Here is a 14,263-nt window from a genome sequence, read left to right on the forward strand (position 1 = left end):
CGGTGCGTGACAAGCCCCCTCGTGTGAGTCATGACTGCCGTGGCACACATCCCTGCGCTTTCCTACGGCCCGCTGTTTACACTAGCGCCGTCGTGTGTGTGTGTGCGTGTGTGTGTGCATGCGTGTGTGTGTTTGTGTGCGATACACCCCCCCGCCTGTCTGTCTCTCTCCCTGCTCTAGTCCGTCTGTAAACAATTCTCCCACTCTCTCTGTCTCTCTATCTCTCCTCCCCACCTCCCCCTCTCTCTCCTCCCTCCTCCCTCTCTCTCTCTCTCCCCCACCTCCCCCTCTCTCTCCTCCCTCTCTCTGTCTCTCCTCCCCACCTCCCCCTCTCTCCTCCCTCTCTCTGTCTCTCCTCCCCACCTCCCCCTCTCTCTCCTCCCTCTCTCTCCTCCCTCCCTCCTCCCTCTCTGTTTCCCAGAGGTCAGCAGGTGATCCAGCGCTGCTTCACACACCTGCCCCCCCCCCCCCCCCCCCCCCTCACTGCAGGGTGATGGACGTCTGATCAGACATCCAAATTGCTGCGCGTGTTAAAAAACAACAACCTTGACCCGTGCCGTGCAATGGAATGCTCAACTCTGCTTTACTGTTAGTCTAAAATTGCATCATTAAACACACCGGTTAAAGCAGTATTGTATGTGTGTGTGTGTGTGTGCGTGTGTACAGTATGTGTGTGTATGTGTACAGTTGTGTGTGTATGTACAGTATGTGTGTGTGTGTGTGTGTGTGTATATAGTTGTGTGTGTGTGTGTGTGTGCATGTACAGTATCTGTGTGTGTGTATGTGCGTTAGGGATGAAACGGTATACCGTAAAACCGTGAACCGCGGTATAAAATGTCCACGGTATTAGAACCGTGACATTCCCTGTGTTTACGGTATTACGTTTACGGTAGTACACAATAATGTGCTGCTGAAACTTCACATTTAAAGTTGCTTGCAACAGTTAATTTTGTAATTTAATATAAGCTTCCTATTAATAAATGGACACACTAATGTTCAGTAAAGCTGTTTTCCTTTATAGTAAACTGCTTGTTTTTTTTATGTGTGTTGGGGAGGTGAAATGCCGTATACCGTGAAATACCGTAAACCGTACCGTGTAACTAGATACCGTACCGTACCGTACCGTAATGCAAAAATCCATACCGTCTCATCCCTAATGTGCGTGTGTTTGCATGTGTGCATGCGTGTGTTCACGCACATAATACCTTTGTGTCTGTGGGTCTCCGCGCGTGTCGCTCCTAAGATGTTATCAGCGTGCGTTCACTTACCGCCGACACTAAACAGGCCCCTCCCCCCAGCAGACAGGCCAATCAGCAGCCCCAGGGCGCTCTGCTCCTCGCTGCTCACCTCAGTCAACAGTCCATCCTTTGTTTGGCCCCTTGACCCATTAGAGTTCATCTCCTGACCCCGAATGTCAACGCCATTGTTGATGGACTCAACACTTGATTTGTAACTGGTCATTCCTACACCCATGGATACTGACCGCAGGTAGACATGAACCCAGGTGACCACAGAAGGTCCGGTCAAAGAGTGATCTTCAGAACCCATGTTGTTCGCTGGACACCTAAGGACGTGTTTGTAGAATTAGTGAGAGTGAAATGTTGTACAGGGATTTTTTGCTGACTCTCAATTGGAGAGTGAGAGAAGAGAGAAGAGAGAAAGAGAGAGGCAGAGAGAGAGAGAGAGAGAGAGAGAGGAGAGAGAGAGAGAGGCAGAGAGAGAGAGAGAGAGAGAGAGAGAGAGGCAGAGAGAGGCAGAGAGAGAGAGAGAGGCAGAGAGAGAGAGAGCGAGAGAGAGCAGATGTCTCATTTCCTGGTTGTGATGCGGTAGAACCAGTTGATTGGACTTTAACGATGTTGCTGGTAGAGTTAGCTGGAGGCTCTCAGGCCATTGTGACCAGAGACCCTTATCTGATCAAACACATCCATGGAGACTGGCTGCAGAAACCAGCGTGTTGGATACATGTACTGAATCAGCCTGCGTTAGAGAGGAAGGCCATGTCACACACACACACACACACACACACACACACACACACACACACATACTGTACACACGGACACACCTGAGAACACAGACACACACACACACACATCGCTTAACATGTCTTGTTGTACTGCTTGCTGGTCTTCTCATAGCATAAACATATATGAACTGCATGGAATAATGTTGAAACATTCTTTGACATCAAATTGTGGTTTGAAAATAGTTCTGAGAATGTAGGCTTTCTACCAAGGAACTAAACTAGAGGCTCTTTTATTGGGGTTAGAATGGGGAGAGTGCTTCTGGATCTGGGACCAATCATGTGGATATACAGACCTGCTATGGTAATGTGGAGGAGAATTAGTCCAAAGTTTCAGGTTGTAGAGTCGGCACGATGTGGAGATCTTTTGATCTTGCTTTTACCACCCCTTACTGAACACTGTAATGGCCTGCACAGTACCTTGGTTATCTCTCTCTCTCTCTCTCTCTCTCTCTCTCTCTCTTTCTGTCAACCATCTCTCTCTCTCTCTCTCCTCCATGTAGGTTAATAATTCCTGCCCAGCTATCTGCCAGAGACCCTTATCAGTCTCTGTGTCACTTTATAACCTGCCCTTATCAACCTGGCTCCGCCCCCCGGGCCAGGCCTCCACCAATCATGGCTTGACATTTTTGAATACTAGTTGATTAGTGGCTTCTCTTGTAGATTTGTTTAACACAGGTCACTCCATGGGTAGTGGGGGGGGGTGAGCGTGGCTGGGGGGGGGGGGGGGGGGGGGATGAGCGTGGATGGGGGGGGGGGGGGTGGGGGGTGTTGGGGTTAGTGATCTCAGAGGAGAGTTCACTTGTCCCTGGAGGGAGCGGACCAGAACTTCTCACACAAGCCCCTGAAGTCACGGCTTTCTCAATTTAGCCCAAACATACTCGGATTGGAATAAGATCCAGGATTTTGATGTTGTACAGTGTTGTTAACAGAACCGCATGTGTGTGAGTGTGTGAGTGTGTGTGTGAGCGTGTGTGTGTGTGTGTGTGTGTGCTGGGAGCTGTAGCCCGTGGACTGGGAGCTAAGCCATGTCTTTTGGTCTGGAGAGCGAGAGTGAGAAGTTGAGCTCTTCAGAGGACCTCACTGGATCAGGTGAGTAGTGAGTAGTGAGTAGTTACCACTGCCTTGCATCAGGAACTGGAGTGTGACGAGTTATAGTTCAACAATCAATATCTTCTGCTGATGGGCTACCGCACACACACGACAACGCAGACCCACTGTGGTTTCATCTGTGTATCTCTTCATCATGCATTCATTCATGCGGAGGATATAGAAGTGTGCTCACTGTCCAGGATGCAGCTTTGTTGACTGGATAAACCGCTTGTTATCAAAAATGCATGAAATGTTATCAGACAACGTAAATGGAATGAAAGCATCCTCTCTTGATTAAGTCACACGAATAAAACAAAACCTGCAAGTTATGCAATGGGCATTTCACAAATTAATTTCACAGATGTTGCAAATTAGATAAGCCTTGGTCTCGTGCTCAACAGGTTGCAGCTCCGTTGATGCAGGTATCTTATCTGCTCTACTTCAAATAGAAACCAGCACGCTTTCATCGGTTTCAGCACTTGGTCACTTCGTTATTCACAGTAAATAATTGGTGAATATTCGAAGTAGGTTAATGACGAAAATTGCAAACGAAAGTATTCCGACAAATTCACACAGATGTCTTGCACCAGGACAGTTAAAATAGGCTATTATGTCGATTTAAATGTTCGTTCATGGGAATGTGAATACGGGACGAAATGATTGCATAACCCTACAATGTAAGAAAATAGGCTACTTTTTATTTGACACAATTTCATAGACCAACGAAAATAATGTAGCCTAGGTCTAGTTCACAATTCTGAAAACATTTGATAGCAACCAATTTACCGATAACAGTATAGCATATTCCCTCGTTTGAAAAATATCGTTTGATTGATATGCGTGCGTGCGTGCGTGGGTTGGGGAGTATGCGCGCGACTTACGACCTTCCAGGTAAGTCTCCTGACCTTTGCTCTGTAACCTTTTTCTTGTCATGTTGCCAGAGCTCACTGCGTCATTTACCCCAGCTCCTCCGCTGAGTGATAGGTCTCACGGGCATCAGGTGATGATGAGAGCGAATCATGTACCCCACAGGACGCTGAAATAAACACGCATCACTTATGCACGTGTGTACAAGTATTTATGAATGATAATGTTACAAATGTTTCCGTCAGACTTATAGGCTACTTTCTAGTTTACTTCAAATTTAACTGTATTAAAAGCATCTCTGATTGTAGCGTAGGCCTAGGTCTAGGAATATCCCGCGGCTAAATTACAAAGATCCTACCTTGAATTATCCTACACAGATATCTCACATCCGGAAAAAAAAGTAAAATCTTGAAATCTTACAAGCATAATAAACAGCCAAAAATGCATGCATATAGGCTACAAATGAATAGGCCTATTTGTTCTTAAGAGTCAAAGAGCTCAGTGATTTATTTAGGTGAGGTAAGCTTGTTACTAATGAAAATATCACAGGTGTGTTGACAGCTAGCTTATATTAGGCTACAGTAGCCTATATGATATAGGCTATGTTAGGTAAAAAGAAAAAAGAAACAAAAAGAAGCTTATGGCGTAACATGGTCAACCACGTACCTATAGTCGTGGATTTCTCGTTTGAGGTTACCGGGGTTCGCTTCAGTTGCATCACCCGGCTGATTTCCTTGTTATCGTCTCACACTTCGAAGTCCATCATTAGCAGCAGTCTATTACACAGCTGAGATTTGGCGAGAGTGTGTAACGGGTTTGAGGTGATGTTGCCCATCTCCACACGTGATTGGACAATGGTGTGATGTCAGACTAGCTCATGAGCCTCTGATTGGCGATAGCCAGCGTGTCAGTGCGGAGTAAACAAAGCAGCAAGGAGAAGCTCTGAACTTCACATCCTAGAGAATCACAGATACACGAAGTCCGACTTTACGCGGAGGGGCCGGTGCGTGTCAGCGAGCAGAAAGTTACTGACAGTTCGCTAACTCCACTGTAAAGACCTGTGTCAAATACTTGGAGAGACCAGCGGGAGACCAGTCAGCAGCCGAGACCTCAGAAGAAATACCACTTTTTTCTAAGTCAGTTAATTCCTCGCTATCCGTGCCGAATTCCCCGTTCTCATAATTATACGATTGCGCAACGCTCCGCTGCGAGACCATGTTCATATTTTAGGTTCCTCGCCACCCGAAGTCCGTTTTCAGCCCAAGCGAGCACTTTTCAAAATGAACTTGCATTACGCTCGACGTTCCGGGCTACCCGGCTGGTATGTAGCCATTTGATCCCAGTTTAATCCGAGCGCGCAGAGTTGAGGTTCGAAGGCTACCGTTCTCAGGATTTGGGGGGACACTCGTCCGGTTGTGTGAACCTGTGGTGTCCCTGTCCCGCCCCGTCCAGGTGGCCCACCGGCCGGAGCTGAGTCTCCCGTTCAGCCCAGCAAAGCTGTCATGCTGCCCAAAGTCGAGACGGAATCTCTGGGTCTCGCTCGATCGCATGGGGAACAGGGGCACATGCCAAGAAACATGCAAGGTAAGATGATGTCGGAACCACAGTTTAGTCAAGTATTGAACTGGAACTATAGTCGCACCGGCTTTCAAGTGTAGAATACGTTGTCTTCTTAGCTGAACACTGTTGTTATCTGTGCGTAATTATGACCGAAAGGCATCCTTGCCTTAGGCCCTCGGTCTGTTTTAATAACTTGCATTTGCCGATAATTGTGTCACTTAGGCTACGAAGACCATCTGTATTAGGCTATCAACTTCACTTAAAAGGCTTCGCTACTTTATGCAAATTGTGTTGTGTTTAATATAGTGACACCAATAGACAAAAATCATAGGCTATATTTCGCAATCGTAGTCTATATTATTGAGGCTACTTCATGTAGCTCGCATTCCTCTATATTACGAAATTATGTCACAGAAAGCCTTCTTATAATGCATCACATTCTTCTAATGAGTAGGCTAGCCATCCCGCTGCCCAAAACTGATCCCTGCCTCTGGTCATAATGCACACAATCACTGCTCTGCACTGCCCGTCATTTAGTGCCTATTGACAATGTTCCACATTTATACAATCCCGAATTGGTTTTATTGCTTTATACACATGCACATTTGGGGAAATTTCTGAAGATAGATTTCCCACGTTTTTTCTATGAAAGGTAGGATAACTCTGAATTTCAATGAGATAAAAAGCTAATAAATGCTGTTCAATTCAAACTCGCTCGTTAGCAGCTCTACCGTAGGCCTATCGAGTCAGATTAATCACTAGAGGATCTACAACTGCATAATAGCTTAACAGCTCGTAAAAAAATGTGAATAGTGATTAACTTAATATTGACTATAAAGCAGGATCCTGTAGTGCGTTTAACATTAGTTGGCTATTTGTAATAGGCAGCAGATTAAGTTCAGTCAAAAGTTTAAAGTCATGTGGAAATGTGAGCTGCAGGAGCATAGTGGCCCGTAGCCGAGTGGTTTGGAAAATAATCTCGGGCAAATCACTCCATTTTCCAAATGTCATATTTTAATTCCAAACCAAGATCACCATTATTTATCGGGCATTGGTTACTTTCTGCAAATAGTTGATAATGGTAGCACACAACTATTAAAGAATAAGTGGGTTTTTGCCTTTAGTCCAGATGAAGAAAGTCGGCTTTTTTGCGTATAGGGCCCGGGCGTGCATTCATCTGTGGGATTTATTTGAAAACGTCGCTTTCTGTTCAGAACGTAACCTTGCTGTTAGTTTATGTCTCAGCGCAAAGACATAAGAGGGAGAAATCTTCATCTTAGTCTAGAATTGTGATCACAGCTCGAGCTCTTGCGTGTTGGACCTGGCCAGCTGAGCGCGCGGCGCGCTGCATCCCGTTTGGTTTCTGCCCCATCCCACGTGAGGCCTTGGCCTTTCGTTATTAAAATGTATTTAAAAGACTAATTTGTATATCGTCAACAAGTTGCATAGACATTTTGACTATTTTAGCCATAAAGGCTAATGGAGCAATCAGAGTAGGCTATTTATTATAGGCCTACCTTAAAGATAGAAAATGGATCAACTTGTTACGTGTCCTTAACTCACATTTTTGAATTTCATTGGCTTTATAAGCATGGGCTCAAAGGGTCGGACGACAGAAAAAAACTGTTCTCCTTGACATGACAACAGTTTAAACATGTAAAAAAAAAAAAAAGTATTCAAAATGGGTCATAATTAGTTACAATAATTTTGTATGGAAACATGTCGAGGAATGATTCTCTTAATTCCAATAGTCCCCCCCGGAATGCAAAGCGCGTTGCTGCTTGATGTTCAGCACGTTTTATGAGAACAATAAATAGGTCTGTAACCATTGTAAATGTCAGAGCAGTTGTTTACATAGCGCTGTCACGGCTTTTTATCAATGTCCTTCTTCGATAGTCATGCCCGTAAAATAGACTGAAATAGGTCGTGCATACAGTAGACTCAAATTGTAGGCTAAGCTATTTGCTACAGCTTATCTTATTCAAATGTATTGGAGGAATATTGAGCAGGTGACTTACTCAGATAAATTATAAGTTCGGTTTTGTTGTGCGTTTTGAAAATTTCTCTGGTGTAGAGCAAAAGGTTACAGTGTGTCTGTGTTCAGTTTTGTCTGTGGGCGGTAACATTCTCTCCTCGAATGCTTAACTCTAATATCTCACCATTTCCCTCATGAATTCACGACTTAAATTCATGAATATTTATGAGGCGCAGTTTTCACGATTGCTCTGTTGCAGAATAGTGCAGAAAAGACAAATAAACGCTTAGCCTATAGGCCTACATTCTCCACTCCTCCACAATAGATTAGCCTATATTATAGGTCTAGTCCTTCAAAATCCGTTCTCTTAAAAAATACATTTGTGAACATTCTCAATGTAAATATGAAAAATATTTTATACCCTTTTATACCTCTTCTTTGTATGCTAAAGTGTTTGTGTGTGTGTGTGTGTGTGTGTGTTTGTGTGTGTGTGTTCTTTGCAGCCCCCCACTATAAAATGATGGACTACTCTTATGACGAAGACTTGGATGAGATGTGTCCTGTTTGCGGAGACAAGGTTTCTGGGTATCACTACGGTCTCCTCACCTGTGAGAGCTGCAAGGTTGGTTCTCCTTCATTCTCTCTTTTTGTCTATTAGTCTGAAGTAAAGACACAAGTCAAATCAAAGTCCCTGTGTAGGAAACTCACCGCTGCTCTCTCCATGGAGTTGTCAAAACAAAATGGTTAAAGTCTTATAGAATTATCCAATGCAAAATTGATGCAATTCTAGTGAGGCTGATATTTCTTGCCTATGTGGACATTATTCAAAACGGACGTTATAGATTCTATCTGACATTATGACCTTGAAAAGCTCCCTGTTTGCTGTGAGGATGCTGTCAGCAGCACCCTGCCTCCTGTGGGCTGGGTTATTTTAGGGGTAAACAGTAGTATGGGAGATCTCCATTGGGTTTTTAGGGGTAAATAGAGTACAGGTAGTAATAGAGTACGGGAGATCTCCGTTGGGTTTTCCCACACAAAATCCTCCTTTATTTGCAGCAGGATGTGTCCAAGGTTCAAGCTGGCCAGTTGTAAATGGATGTCTTTATCAGGAGGAGATCAGAGGTGTCGTGTTGTGTGCCGTGTCGTTACTGTGATGGAGAAAGTGTGTTTTATCTTGTTTTTCTTTCTCCGGTATGTGCCTTAGGATGGGTGGTATTAGAGCTCAATGTCCGAGCAAACGCTCACACACAGTGTGTGTGTGTGTCTGTGTCTGTGTGTGTGTAGTATGTGTGCATGTGTGTGTGTGTGTGCACCTCTGTGGGCGTATGTGTGTGTATGTGAGTGTGTGTTTGAATGTGTGTGTTTGTGATACTGCATTGGCGTGCACACACACACACACACACACACACACACACACACACACACACTCAGGCGCACATCAAAACACTGTCAGTTCTTATTAGCCCAGAACACACAGACCTCCTCACCCACCCACACACACACACACACACACACACACAAACCACTGTACCCGTTACACCAACAACAACAACCATTAGCGGACCTCAGTCCCAAACAGCTCAGCCCGCCGCCGTGCCCCCGTCACCTGCTCAGAGCCGTCATACTGGCTCTCTCTCTCGTCCTCGCCACCCACTGTTTCACTGACTCTAACGCAGTGGAAAGTTATCAAGGTGGATGCAGACCACTGTACAGACAGACAGATACATCATGTCCCCTCCGGCTCTAGAGGAATGTGTAATAATGTCCCCTCCAGCTCTAGAGGATTGTGTAATAATGTCCCCTCCGGCTCTAGAGGAATGTGTAATAATGTCCCCTCCGGCTCTAGAGGAATGTGTAATAATGTCCACTCCGGCTCTAGAGGAATGTGTAATAATGTCCCCTCCGGCTCTAGAGGAATGTGTAATAATGTCCCCTCCGGCTCTAGAGGAATGTGTAATAATGTCCACTCCAGCTCTAGGAGAACGTGTAATAATGTCCCCTCCGGCTCTAGAGAAATGTGTAATAATGTCTCCTCCGGCTCTAGAGGAATGTATAATAATGTCCCCTCCGGCTCTAGAAGAATGTGTAATAATGTCCCCTACGGCTCTAGAGGAATGTGTAATAATGTCCCCTCCGGCTCTAGAGGAATGTGTAATAATGTCCCCTCCAGCTCTAGAGGAATGTGTAAAAATGTCCCCTCCAGCTCTAGAGGAATGTGTAATAATGTCCCCTCCGGCTCTAGAGGAACGTTTACGGACGCAGGTCCTGCCTCATACACAGCGTCTGCAGCCTTGCGTTCTCTGGGCTCAAAGGGTCAATGAGAGGTTCTCGTGGAGACCTCGCATCTGAAGTGAGGTCTTGAGGTTTTACGCAACTTGAGTGGTCGGTGTCCGTGCCTCTGGTTTTGGTGTGTGTATTTATAGAGTGTGCTGTACGCTAAATGAAAAATTGGAGTGTATCTCCTCATTGACACGCGGCGGTCTTCAGCCGCGCTTGTGTGTTTGTGCTTGTGTGTTTGTGCTTGTGTGTTTGTGCTTGTGTGTTTGTGCTTGTGTGTTTGTGCTTGTGTGTTTGTGCTCGTGTGTTTGTGCTCGTGTGTTTTTCACGGTGTGCTCAAGGATCAAGCGATGCAGATTGTCCATTAAATCTCTGTTTGGTATTTGGCAAAATATCGACAGTTGTACTTTTAAATGGGCCAGGTTTGGGGATTCTCCCCAAAGTGTGGATTGATTTTCCTGCTGCAAGGAAAAAATTATTCAGCTTTGCAGCTAAAATTGTGTAATCCCGGAACATTAAATTATGGATATAATTTATAGGATTTTGAGCACTATCCTCATATTTTTCAATAATTAAGTGGCAAGATGGTGGAGATTTTACAAGTAGCAAATTCTGAAATAAAGTCTTTATGGGTACAAGCAAGAGTGAATACCAAAATAGTTTCATAGTGCTTTCTTTAGTGCAAACACATTTTAAAGTTGATTTTAATGCTGCAATATCACAGTTAATTTAATTTCACACATTCCCACTAGATTTGAGTTTAGGTATAATAACCTTCTCATCACTCTGTTTTTCTCAACATTACATTCACCAATATTGCAGTCACCTCTGAGTAACTACAACATAATAATTTCCTTTCATTCACCTTGACACTAAATACTGAAACTAAACAAAGTCTATAATTACAAGTGGTGTAATTACTTCAAATTCACGGTGTGCGTTTGTGTGTGTGGGTGTGTGTGTGCGCGCAAGCACGCGTACATGCATGTATGTGAACATATTAGTGTGTGTGTGTGTGTGCACATATTGTTTTGTGTGTGTGTGTATGTGTATGTGTGTGTAGGTGTGGTTGTGTGTGGTTGTGTGTGTGTGTATGTGTATGTGTGTGTAGGTGTGGTTGTGTGTGTGTGTGTGTGGTTGTGCGTGTGTGTGTGTATGTGTGTAGGTGTGGTTGTGTGTGTGTGTGTGTGTGCGCGCTGTCATGCCTGTCCCTGCGTGTCGTTGTGTGAATAGCTCAATTACCAACGCAGGGGTCATGAGTGTTGAGGTCTTAACCCCACCTCTCTCTCTCTCTCTCTCTCTCTCTCTCTCTCTCTCTCTCTCTCTGCAGGGTTTCTTCAAGCGCACGGTTCAGAACAACAAGCGGTACACGTGCATCGAGAACCAGAGCTGCCAGATCGACAAGACCCAGCGGAAGCGCTGCCCCTACTGTCGCTTCCAGAAGTGCCTGACCGTCGGCATGAAGCTAGAAGGTAAGGACGCGTCCAGCCTCCCCAGCCCCCCCCAGCCCCGTCAGCCCCCCCCAGCCCCATCAGCCCCCCCCAGCCCCATCAGCCCCCCCCCCAGCCCCATCAGCCCCCCCCAGCCCCATCAGCCCCCCCCCCCCAGCCCCGTCAGCCCCCCCCAGCCCCGTCAGCCCCCCCCCAGCCCCATCAGCCCCCCCCCAGCCCCGTCAGCCCCCCCCCCGGCATGGCCAGTGGACCCTCAGAGGGTTACGGGGGCGTGCCGCCCGGGGGTGCAGGGCACCCCTCTAGCAGATCCACAGGCTCAGCAGACAGGGCCCGGGACAGAGACAGGGACATGTAGCAGCGTGAGCTGGTTAAAGGTGCTCCTCCGATATCGTAATGCCCTCCATTTTGAGCGTCCTGTCTGTTTGGTCTGAAACCGTCACAAATGGACCCGTTCAGACGATGTGACTGGGCGGTCCAGCAAAACAACATTTCCATCGGAAGCCGGTGATCTTTACTGAGGATGTGAGCAGAGAGAACATCCATCTGCCATAGAATTCACAATACATCATCTTTTTATTTACTTATTTATTTATTCATTTATTCATTCATTTATTTTTTTATTTATTGCATACCTATTTTCTTAAATTTACAAACCTCACCTTCGGTCACCACTACTTTCACAAAACCAGCCCCCCATCCAATACTGTCCTTAAAGCATACGGCAGCGTGTCTCTTGGAGTCTTTTCCCCTCGTGCTGATGTAGCGGTGTATTAATTACCAGTAATTGTGGATGAAGCGGTGTATTAATTACCAGTAATTGTGGATGGAGCGGTGTATTAATTACCAGTAATTGTGGATGGAGCGGTGTATTAATTACCAGTAATTGTGGATGAAGCGGTGTATTAATTACCAGTAATTGTGGATGAAGCGGTGTATTAATTACCAGTAATTGTGGATGAAGCGGTGTATTAATTACCAGTAATTGTGGATGAAGCGGTATATTAATTACCAGTAATTGTGGATGGAGCTGTGTATTAATTACCAGTAATTGTGGATGGAGCGGGTATTAATTACCAGTAATTGTGGATGAAGCGGTGTATTAATTACCAGTAATTGTGGATGGAGCGGTGTATTAATTACCAGTAATTGTGGATGGAGCGGTGTATTAATTACCAGTAATTGTGGATGGACCGGTGTATTAATTACCAGTAATTGTGGATGAAGCGGTGTATTAATTACCAGTAATTGTGGATGGAGCGGTGTATTAATTACCAGTAATTGTGGATGGAGCGGTGTATTAATTACCAGTAATTGTGGATGGAGCAGTGTATTAATTACCAGTAATTGTGGATGGCCAGGGGGCAGAGTTTTCAGGCCTGTCATTCCCTAAGTTTTCCCGGGTGTGATTTGTTTGGGTGGGCTGGTAGCCGGGGGGCCCCGGGGCGGAGGACCCCCAGTGCGGAGGGCCCCAGTGCGGAGGGCCCCAGGGCGGAGGGCCCCGAGGGCGGAGGGGCCCAGGGTGGAGGGCCTCCAGGGCGGAGGGCTCCAGGGTGGAGGACCCCGGAGCGTTCTGTGTTCTGTTCTGTCTGCTCAGCCAGCGGACCCCGAGGCCGCGGAGCCACTACCTGTAACCAGGGCCTGATCTCTTCTGTAACCAGGGCCTGATCTCTCCTGTAACCAGGGCCTGGTCTCCTGTAACCAGGGCCTGATCTCTCCTGTAACCAGGGCCTGATCTCTCCTGATCTCTCCTGTAACCAGGGCCTGGTCTCTCCTGATCTCTCCTGTAACCAGGGCCTGGTCTCTCCTGTAACCAGGGCCTGATCTCTTCTGTAACCAGGGCCTGATCTCTCCTGTAACCAGGGCCTGATCTCTCCTGTAACCAGGGCCTGATCTCTCCTGTAACCAGGGCCTGATCTCTCCTGTAACCAGGGCCTGGTCTCCTGTAACCAGGGCCTGATCTCTCCTGTAACCAGGGCCTGGTCTCTCCTGTAACCAGGGCCTGGTCTCTCCTGTAACCAGGGCCTGATCTCTCCTGTAACCAGGGCCTGATCTCTCCTGTAACCAGGGCCTGATCTCTCCTGTAACCAGGGCCTGATCTCTCCTGTAACCAGGGCCTGATCTCTCCTGTAACCAGGGCCTGGTCTCTCCTGTAACCAGGGCCTGATCTCTCCTGTAACCAGGGCCTGATCTCTCCTGTAACCAGGGCCTGGTCTCTCCTGTAACCAGGGCCTGATCTCTCCTGTAACCAGGGGGTGGTCTCTCCTGTAACCAGGGCCTGGTCTCTCCTGTAACCAGGGCCTGGTCTCTCCTGTAACCAGGGCCTGATCTCTCCTGTAACCAGGGGGTGGTCTCTCTTGTAACCAGGGCCTGATCTCTCCTGTAACCAGGGCCTGATCTCTCCTGTAACCAGGGCCTGATCTCTCCTGTAACCAGGGCCTGGTCTCTCCTGATCTCTCCTGTAACCAGGGCCTGGTCTCTCCCACAGACTCGCTAGTGAACGCATGCATATTAACTCCTTCAGCAGGGCTGGGAGCATTCAGCTCTTGTTTGGGTGGTATTTCAAAAGAGAAATAAAATGTGTGTGTGTGTGTGTGTGTGAGAGAGAGAGAGAGAGAGAGAGAGAGAGAGAGAGAGAGTAGTTTAAAGGCCAAAAAGAGGGTTTGAGGTGACGATGAGTTTTTCTTCAGACTGTTCTTTTATGTGAGAGGCACACGCTCATCCTGGATATCTATCGGAATTCAGATGTGAAAACATTCTGCCGCTTCCCGCTCACGTTATGACTCTAAATGGTTTATAATTCTACTGTTGGTTTTGCCTCTGAAGTGTTATCGAAATTGCCTCCCGCTTGTCGATAAGTCTGTGGGCCAATAGGATGAGGCGCGCAGCGTTTGATGGGGGTGAAACGCAGGCGTCCGTATCTGACTGACACACACGTCTGTCTGGCTCGCCGGAGACCCAGGTCTCTTATCAGGAAGAAGAGGCGTGTGGCGACCGACATATCTGTCCAGGATAAAGATT

At 46.6% G+C, this 14,263-nt stretch overlaps 1 protein-coding gene across 1 annotated transcript in view; it reads left to right on the forward strand.

The window, feature by feature from the left end:
- Window positions 1-2,854: 2,854 nt before the first annotated feature.
- nr5a2 (nuclear receptor subfamily 5, group A, member 2) overlaps window positions 2,855-14,263 on the forward strand; it is a gene marked incomplete at its 3' end in the record, with an annotated part of 44,601 nt that continues 33,192 nt past the window's right edge. The window contains exons 1-4 of the mRNA XM_084436128.1: window positions 2,855-3,115; window positions 5,435-5,566; window positions 8,021-8,139; window positions 11,125-11,266. Coding sequence (XP_084292254.1) covers window positions 3,052-3,115; window positions 5,435-5,566; window positions 8,021-8,139; window positions 11,125-11,266 — 457 coding nt within the window. The 5' untranslated portion in view covers window positions 2,855-3,051. The remainder of the gene's footprint in view (window positions 3,116-5,434; window positions 5,567-8,020; window positions 8,140-11,124; window positions 11,267-14,263) is intronic.

The sequence above is a fragment of the Borostomias antarcticus genome (genome assembly GCF_949987555.1).
Source record: "Borostomias antarcticus genome assembly, chromosome: 3".
NCBI lineage: Eukaryota > Metazoa > Chordata > Actinopteri > Stomiiformes > Stomiidae > Borostomias > Borostomias antarcticus.